Source organism: Sinocyclocheilus rhinocerous, unplaced genomic scaffold, assembly GCF_001515625.1.
Source record: "Sinocyclocheilus rhinocerous isolate Xijiao unplaced genomic scaffold, SAMN03320098_v1.1 scaffold236, whole genome shotgun sequence".
Classification (NCBI taxonomy): Eukaryota; Metazoa; Chordata; class Actinopteri; order Cypriniformes; family Cyprinidae; genus Sinocyclocheilus; species Sinocyclocheilus rhinocerous.
In genome coordinates, this window is record NW_015647064.1 from 668,318 (window position 1) to 678,265 (window position 9,948).

At 41.4% G+C, this 9,948-nt stretch overlaps 1 protein-coding gene across 1 annotated transcript in view; it reads right to left on the reverse strand.

The window, feature by feature from the left end:
* Positions 1-6,540, reverse strand: part of cnnm2b (cyclin and CBS domain divalent metal cation transport mediator 2b) — a 35,453-nt gene extending 28,913 nt beyond the window's left edge. Inside the window, exon 1 of the mRNA XM_016512970.1 lies at positions 4,943-6,540. Within this exon, the coding sequence (XP_016368456.1) occupies positions 4,943-6,428 (1,486 nt within the window). The 5' untranslated portion in view covers positions 6,429-6,540. The remainder of the gene's footprint in view (positions 1-4,942) is intronic.
* Between the last annotated feature and the right edge of the window lie 3,408 nt (positions 6,541-9,948).

Genomic DNA, 9,948 nt, shown 5'->3' on the forward strand with positions numbered 1-9,948 from the left:
TTTCTACAACTATAGGGTATATTATACTACAATACACTACACTGTAGTAAAAACTAAAGTATACTACAGTATTTATTATAGCTTATCAGTTCACTATAGTTAATACTACATTATGCTGTAGCATTCATTAACAAAGTGTTGTAAATACTAAAATATATACAGTATAATACACTTTACTATAGTATGGTTCAAAAACACTATAGTATTTACTATAAATTACTATGTATTTTTTTCATGTGGGTTGTCTTTGTTGAATAATACAGAACATAAAGAGCTTTAAAAAATAATTCCATATTAAATCACAATTGCAATATTGGTAAAAAAAAAATCGCAATTCGATTATTTTCCAAAATCGTTCAGCCCTAATTGCATGTATGAATTAGGCTACCTATTTGCTTGTGCATGAGCAGCTCCGTTTCCTCTCTGGAGACGTGTACAGTCTTTGCTCTTGCAAATGAAATAAACAGCAAATCCGCCGTAGCGTGAGCGCAACTGGCTCTTAAAGGGAATGGGAGATGAGACTGGTTGTTTCATTGCAGATTATGCCCAAAGCACACCTATTACTCATTAAAGGGGTCATAGGATGCCCATTTTCCACACTCGATGATGATTGGTTGATATCAGAAGGGAGGCTAGCCTCTCTTATGAGGGTTCTTTTCTCAACACTCCTCTGCGCTGAAAGTGAACACTCGATGGTGATTGGCTAATTTTTTTTACCAACGGAGGCACGAGAGCTTCTCTATCTTCTCCTTCTCTATCATTAGCGGTTGTAATTACATCAGCAGATTCGGCACATTCGCGATAGAAAAGCGGCACTTTCACGTTACGGTATTACAACTGTGAAATTACAAACAAAAAATACACATTCTGAGACATGAATTGTGAATTTTATTTTCACATTTTCATACCATTTTCACCTCAAAATTATGGGGAAGCTGTGCCTCCCCTGCCTCCCCCGACGAGCCGCCACTGTTAGCGGGTGGATTGGTTCAATACGTGCAAGAACTCATGTGAAGGCCAACCACCTTCAGTGGCCCTGTGTTACAAAAATACAGCAATTGCTGTAATGTAAATGAATTACAGTGGATTATGACATCTATAGATATTACTACTGATAACGTGCCCAGTGATAAGTGATATGCAGGCTGATTTTTGTCTTTTTATGGAGTACTGGACATTTGTGATATATTTTGAATATATAACAGCATAAATATGTGATAAGATGAAGTCAGTCTTTATTATAGATAGCCATAATGACAGAAACATAATTGCAAAACAGATGCTGATACAGATGAGCATGGAGTCTCTCGCTAAGAAAGAACTGAAGGCCAAGAGTTCATCTGCATGATTTAAGAAGATAACAGATCTTCCTATCGTGCATAAATTAACAGATTGATCGCCTCAAGAGGGTGATAACGATGAACTAAGTTGCACTGAAGGGTTAGTGAGTTCAGGAGAATTAGGCTCTAATTTCATGACCTTTGTCTTTATGTACTTTGTTCTGTCTGTTTGCAGTGAAAATGGTTTCTACATCCCATGCAGCTGAATGAGTTTGAGGCAAAAGTGCTAGAAGACAGTACCCTGTTCCTGTACTAGATTAAGCACTAAAGGAATATAGAGAGAATGCTTGATGAAATTTGATAAAGCAAGACAAATGAATCAAAAGTGCTGGTCAATCAGGATGTGGTTTTGCCTACATGTGCACAGTTTTTAAATGTAAGCATGCACTAAATTGACATACTTGACTCCTTACTTAAATCCTCTATTGCAGCATTATTTGTACTTAGTGCAAGTAGTATTAATTGCTGTTGGTACTTACTCTGCCTATTTGTTGTCTTTTTCTTAAACCCTCGTGAGGGTGAAATGTTTTTTTCTTTTCTTTTTTTTTACTGTGAAACTCAAAAGAAACAGTGAAATTTTCCTTTCCTTCCTGAATCTCACTTTCAAAAACTTTGATTCTTACATTTTTATAAGTTCTCATGTATTATATATTTTAGTGTTGGATTGGTTACAATAAATATTTCCCTTTTTTTTTTTACCTGACTATTTAGTGTTTTTCAGAATGTAAATTTTTTTAGCAAACTGTACGAAAACCAATGGGAGTCAGTTGTACCCTGAGACAAAAGTTGTAACAATGTGTACAGTCTTTCTAAATCTTTCTAAGTAATATAACAAAAATGATTTTTCAATGCTATCTCATGACCAATTCATATGTATTTTACAAGGTGGCTAATTTAGTACGAATTCGTACAACCTCACTTATATGATTTGACCTCACTGTGAGGGATAGGTTTAGGGGTGGGGTTAGGTGGTCATTTGCACGAATTTCTACGAATTTGCCACCTCGTAAAAAAATTATGATTTTAACAAAACGTACGAATTCATATTAATGAGGTCGTACAAATTAGCCCCCTCATCAAAAATGTATGAATTGCCGAGAGATTGGGCTTGTTTTTTTTTTTAGGTTGGCTAGTTGAGCCAATAGTTTTATTTGCCCTGTCAACTCACTGGCATCACCCCAAAATATATATATATTTTTTTATTTTAAGCAAGGCATTTTTATAATTGGTAGAAATATTAATATTTTTAATAGCAGCACTGGCCCAAAAGGGAAAGTTTTTTTTTTTTTAACTGTCTCACATTGATCCTGGGCCAGCAGACCATCCTTATAGCCTTTAATTTATTTAAATATGTTATACCAATTTCCCGCAAATAAAAAAACATCTCTGTTTATCATAGGAAATATTCCTACAAATAAACAGCATGTACTAGCATACTACGAGAGAAAAAAATACACACTCAACATGTAAGAATCTTTGCAGCAACAAATGCCTCCTGAACTACACCACTTTGGGTTAAGCCCAGATGATGAACAATGGCATTCTCATTAAACCCAAAACTGCTGTTTGGCAGGGGTCCCTTTATGACACACTAATTATTTCAATCATAGAGGAACTAGTCTGTAGCTCCAGGAATTTTAAGGCTGACCTTCAAGGTCATGATTGCAGTCAGAAGCCCTTCTCATTTGGACGCCCAATTAGTTGACCATTACAAGACAACTGAGTCCATTTTCTTCTGTCAGAATTGAGTATCAAAGTTATCACGTAAGTCAGCAGCAGAAATAATAAAAAAAGCAACTTTTGCCACTCAAAAAGCAACATCAAAGAGAAACAAATTACAGTGTGAAGGTGTGCTTGGCAGGAGTGATGTATTTTGTTCCTGCTTTGGATGGCTGTGCAGCTCCACAAGAGGCATTAGATTAATTAACACTGACTTACAATACAAAGCACTTTGAACTGAGAGAGTGCTCGAACCACAGCCAGATTGACGTGAAACTTTGTGCCCACTCCTCTAATCAGTCATTAGAATACCAACAGCCAATGGTGAGTTTCCTCTGGAGAGCAGCCAAGAACAAAAGAGTCACAATCATAGCCAAGGTTGCTAAAATTCTTATAATGTCCAAGTATTCTTGTAGCAATCATGAATGACTTTTCCCAGAACAGTCAAAAAAAATATATATTAAAAATTAAATGTTTTAATGATATGTTCAAATACACTAATATAGTTAATTTTGGCATTAATTGTAAGCTTTAACTTTAAATAAAACATCAGACTTGCAGAGGTGGGCATGCTGTCATTAAACTTACTTCTAATGCAAAATGATAATGTACGTATAGTCTGTACATTTAGAGTCTGATTCGCACCATAAACTGCAAATCTACTCTTATGTTCTATGTTTGGGGGAACATGCTGTTAAATGCAGTTTCCCTTATTTTCTTTACACCAAAATAATGACCTTTTAAAATTCTAAATTCTTTTTCAACTACTTCGAAAATTTGCATCAAGATTCTCACGATTTTACCTACATAACACAAAATACAGATTGTTGAAGTGGCATGTTATTTCATGCATTATGAAGTATTACACCTAATAACCCCCCTGAGTCATCCTTTAGCAACTGCGAGTACACCTGCAGTGTATTTCCATTGCATCACTACATTCTCACCTCTGCCGCAAGCATTAACCCTTAGCTATGTGAGGGCACATCAAGATACCGCACTTAGTGCAAGCACTTCCCTGCACTCAGGCATATTATAATGTGTTTGCAGGGTCCTGGGGGCAGCAAGTGAGGGTCAAATAAAGCTTCAACTAGTTTTAAATAGTGTAGGAACACTCAAGAAGGAGCAAACAATGGGTATGGAGAGGAAGTATTTAGCAAACTCTGAAATGGATAAACTAGACCCTGTCTAAAGTTCACACTATTTCAAATTACTACAAATTATGTCCATCAGTTTGACATATTCTTTTGAAATTCAATTCAAAATGTCTAAAGTGCAATGTATATATTACTGCAAGTTGTAGGCTACTGTATGTTTGTTTGGCACCACTGATTTTCCTCAAAATGTTAAGGCAACATTTAAACGTTACGTTTTATCCCAATTTTAGGCAGTTTAAATTATTATAGGTGATAAAAAAGTGGGAAGACAGAAGATTTTAAAGGATAACACGGGATAAATATGACGATGGGGGACATATCATATGTGCTCACAGTATTGCATTACTATTTTAATCAATAAATCTAGATAAAAGAGTACCTTTCCTTACTGAACTGAAAGAATGAACTAAGTAGGTTGCCTGCCAAATCAATATTTAGATATCTGAATAGACATAAATTGGTCAAAAACAGGTAAAATTCACTTTTTTTCTGCCCAAGAATAAGCAATGTTGCGTCTGTAACTGAATGAAATCTAACTCTTTTAGTCGTGCGTAATGGCCTGTGCGTAAAAGACACGCGACTGCTTTGAAATATGACAAGATGCATAACTAGTCTCGTTTTAAAATAACAATTAAACTTTTATGCAACGTTGCCTAATATAGCCTAGTAAGAAAACATTCAATGCAAGCAACATCGCCAGCCCGCGCAAATCAAAGGCTTTCTCACCTTTCTTGAACTCCTCCAGCATAGCGTCGAGTTTAGTGTCGTTGAAGACGAAATGTAAGGTATGGCTGTAGAACTTGGTTATCGTCTTCAGCGGGGTGCAGTCGTCGGGATCCACAAACGCAAGGTCCTTGATGAACAGCAGGTCCACGATGTTGGACCTGTCGCCCTCGAACACCGGAATGCGCGTGTAGCCGCTCTCCATGATCTCGCTCATGGTGTTGAAATCGAGCGTGGCGTCGCCGGCGATCATGAAGCAATCGCGCAACGGGGTCATGACATCTTCCACGGTCTTAGTCCTGAGCTCCAGCGCGCCCTGAATGATGTTCAACTCCTCTTTCACCAAGTCATTATAGGGATCCGTCACCCTCAACATCTCCAAGAGCTTCTCTCGGTTGTACACCGTGCCAATCTCCTGTCCGAGGAGATAGTCGAGCAGTTTACTTACCGGATAGGACGCGGGGAAAGTGAGCAGCATGAAGAATTTGGTCAAGAAGATTGTATTCGCTCCCACAGCAAGACCGTGTCGTGAACATATCGCTTGAGGCACAATCTCTCCAAATATGACGATGCCGATGGTGGACATCACTACAGCTATCAATCCAGAACCGGCGATATCATCCAACAGGATGGTCAAGGTGGTGTTGACCAGAACATTCCCCAGAAGAAGCGAGCAAAGCAGGTAGTTTCCTTGGCTCCTGACGGGCTCGATCTTCCTGGCGTAATTCTTCTCCTTCTCCGTCCCGCAGTTCTGGACGATCTGCAGCTCCATGGGATCCAGCGCCATCAGACCCAAGTTCAAGCCGCTGAACATGCCCGAGAGGCAGAGCAACATGGAAATGAAGATGACCTGGAGCCAGAAAGGGAGCAGGAACTTCTTCTCCTCCACCACGATCACTTTGGTGTCCTCTCCATCGTGATAGATCCACGTGTGCTCCGTCCACGGGTCGTGCGCGCCAGCCACGGCAGGTGTGGAAGTGGCGATGCACAGGTAGTACGCTTTGCTCCTCTCAGTCTTTCGCAGAGGCTTGACCTCGATCTCCACGATGCCAGACGTCTTGCGGTTTAGAATGATGTTGGGCAGGATGAGGATATCCGAGGTCCTGATGCCACAGGGGTGCAAGCCCGACGTGTCCTCCTGACTCTTGTTGTCCCCCGAGGAGCTGTCGATGGTGCCAATAACTCGGCTCCTCTCGTGCTCCGTGAAGGCAATTTTGGACCACGTCTCGTTGTTGATGTTTTGCCCGTACACCCTCAATCTCACCCGAGACCTCTCGCTGACCCGCAGATAGCCCCTGTCCATGAAGGAAATGTCGTCCGTGTCCTCCAGTCTCAGCCCGATGATGACCGTCTCCTCTCCCCCTCCTTCCTTGCCACTTGTGGGAGTAATTAAATAACTGCTTGCAGTTAAGAAAATCAGCGCAAAGGCTCGGACCCGGCCAAGTGACGCCATTTTTTGAGGGGGTACTGGAACCGACGGTTCTGCCATGTTGATAATGGACAGCCTCTTGAATGAAAGGGCTTTTAAAAATCAGAGCCAATCCGGCTTCATGTCCGCTGCGCGTCGCCTTGACTTGTGCATCAGGTCTCGCTGAGTCCCGCTACGCGGCTGAAACTGATCACACTCCAGCTAGAGCAGCGCGAACTCGTGCCTCCGCTGATGTCTCGGTGACAGGCGAGCGGAGCAGCCAATCCAGAGGCACAGCTGGGCGGGGGGCGGGGCTTGCGCCCCCGGAAAAGCCAATGAGCTCCGTAAATAGTCGCACTTAACGCAAAATGCGCGCAAACAGAAGTTTCCTCGTGACTGTTTTTGGTGTTTTGAGAGGGATCTTTGCTGACAGCATCTTTGAATAGTGCCAAGATACAATCACGAAATGTAGTAAATAACTAACAAGATTCTAGAGTGTTTCTTCAACAGCGTAGGGACGACCTGTGGACTTCTGGAAAATCATATTAAATCACGCTTTTCACTAGTTTCTTTAATTGGTCTACTTACAATGTACAAAAGTGGATACAAGCATCTTAGGAGCATTCTTGTGTCTGCATGTGTCCGATAGCACTCTATGGTGCAAATGACACTGTGGAATTTAAACATTATTTAAAAAAAAAAAAAAGGACGATATCATAATGACATCATATGACAAAGGCATGATAAAAGGTTAACATGACCTCCATATACTGTAACAAGTAGAAAAAAAGATCTTTATCAACCCGAGTCATAAAAGTGCTCATAGTTGAATACACACCCAGAAACTCAGCCCTCATGCAGTCATCCTAAATAAATGAACAACGCTATACATGCCGCTGAACATGCCCGAGAGGCAGAGCAACATGGAAATGAAGATGACCTGGAGCCAGAAAGGGAGCAGGAACTTCTTCTCCTCCACCACGATCACTTTGGTGTCCTCTCCATCGTGATAGATCCACGTGTGCTCCGTCCACGGGTCGTGCGCGCCCGCCGCAGCAGGTGTGGATGTGGCGATGCACAGGTAGTACGCTTTGCTCCTCTCAGTCTTTCGCAGAGGCTTGACCTCGATCTCCACGATGCCAGACGTCTTGCGGTTTAGAATGATGTTGGGCAGGATGAGGATATCCGAGGTCCTGATGCCACAGGGGTGCAAGCCCGACGTGTCCTCCTGACTCTTGTTGTCCCCCGAGGAGCTGTCGATGGTGCCAATAACTCGGCTCCTCTCGTGCTCCGTGAAGGCAATTTTGGACCACGTCTCGTTGTTGATGTTTTGCCCGTACACCCTCAATCTCACCCGAGACCTCTCGCTGACCCGCAGATAGCCCCTGTCCATGAAGGAAATGTCGTCCGTGTCCTCCAGTCTCAGCCCGATGATGACCGTCTCCTCTCCCCCTCCTTCCTTGCCACTTGTGGGAGTAATTAAATAACTGCTTGCAGTTAAGAAAATCAGCGCAAAGGCTCGGACCCGGCCAAGTGACGCCATTTTTTGAGGGGGTACTGGAACCGACGGTTCTGCCATGTTGATAATGGACAGCCTCTTGAATGAAAGGGCTTTTAAAAATCAGAGCCAATCCGGCTTCATGTCCGCTGCGCGTCGCCTTGACTTGTGCATCAGGTCTCGCTGAGTCCCGCTACGCGGCTGAAACTGATCACACTCCAGCTAGAGCAGCGCGAACTCGTGCCTCCGCTGATGTCTCGGTGACAGGCGAGCGGAGCAGCCAATCCAGAGGCACAGCTGGGCGGGGGGCGGGGCTTGCGCCCCCGGAAAAGCCAATGAGCTCCGTAAATAGTCGCACTTAACGCAAAATGCGCGCAAACAGAAGTTTCCTCGTGACTGTTTTTGGTGTTTTGAGAGGGATCTTTGCTGACAGCATCTTTGAATAGTGCCAAGATACAATCACGAAATGTAGTAAATAACTAACAAGATTCTAGAGTGTTTCTTCAACAGCGTAGGGACGACCTGTGGACTTCTGGAAAATCATATTAAATCACGCTTTTCACTAGTTTCTTTAATTGGTCTACTTACAATGTACAAAAGTGGATACAAGCATCTTAGGAGCATTCTTGTGTCTGCATGTGTCCGATAGCACTCTATGGTGCAAATGACACTGTGGAATTTAAACATTATTTAAAAAAAAAAAAAAGGACGATATCATAATGACATCATATGACAAAGGCATGATAAAAGGTTAACATGACCTCCATATACTGTAACAAGTAGAAAAAAAGATCTTTATCAACCCGAGTCATAAAAGTGCTCATAGTTGAATACACACCCAGAAACTCAGCCCTCATGCAGTCATCCTAAATAAATGAACAACGCTATACATTTATTGTGACTACACAAAAACTTATATTGTAACTATGTACCTTACATGGATAAGGCAGGGATTAAAGGAATCTTAAGAAACGCAAGACGTGCAGAACCAATGAAAGGATGTAAAAATAATCGTGGAGTCAGATCTCCATATAGTGAACATTTGATCATTATCAGGGATCAGAGATCAGTCCAGACCAAAGGAACATTGACTGATCATGAATTATATTTCACAATCCTACAATCTTCACAGGCAGTGAAAATTCACGTTCAGTAAATTAGAGAGAGTAAATAAATCACTTTTTACTGGTATTCTGTAGAAGTTTCCGTAAGTTCCTCAAATTCTGCTCTTTAAAAAAAAAAAAAAAAAAAGCCCTGTTGTGAAAGCTTAAGGGAATACATTTACCAGATATGAGTTTGCAGGAGGGAGAGGAGGATCAGAACACTTTCAAGTTTATGGCCCCTCACACCACCCCTGCTTGAGCCATTAGACCATCCTATCTCAAAGCAGGGCCCCTAGAGGTGTGCAAGAATGTGTTTCAGTGTGTCTACGTGTGAGAAAGAAGATGTAGAGGAATGAAAACCATGGTGTGATCGTCATAAAGTGGGTGAGTCTGACAGAGGTGAGAAAAACTGTACAAACTTATAATAAAAGGTTAATCCCATTCCACAGCTAGAGAGTTTAATGCTGTTTCGAGACATGGAAACAATGATGGAAAAATCAGCTTTATGAAGCAGGGGGGTACTTTGAATATGAATTCAAATGCATTTTTAAATTATAGGCATTATTTAAAAAAAATTACCTGGAGAATGTAATGTAGAATGTAGAGAGGCACAGAAACACTGCAGTCAACAGAATGTGTTTTAGCTGAAATGCCTATTAAGAAAGGTCCAGGCCCCCATAAAGGTAAAACTAACAACAGAGAATTCTTGAGAACTGCACATGTTCCAAAATAAATTCTGGGTGGCCACTGACATAAGTTACAAAAACTAATGGTAATCTTTGCAAATACAATAAACCTCAAGCTTTCTAGGCACTTGATCAAACCAAAGCTCTCAAATGCCTTTTATATCTTCCATTAAAGTTTTTCCACCCCAAGCAGCATGACATGGAGCCTTATACAGTTGGTGGATGATTTTGGCAAAGCATTCCTGTTGTGAAAGCTTAAGGGATAGGGCTAGATTACATTTTATAAAAGGTGATTTGCATGTCAGTATCATTAA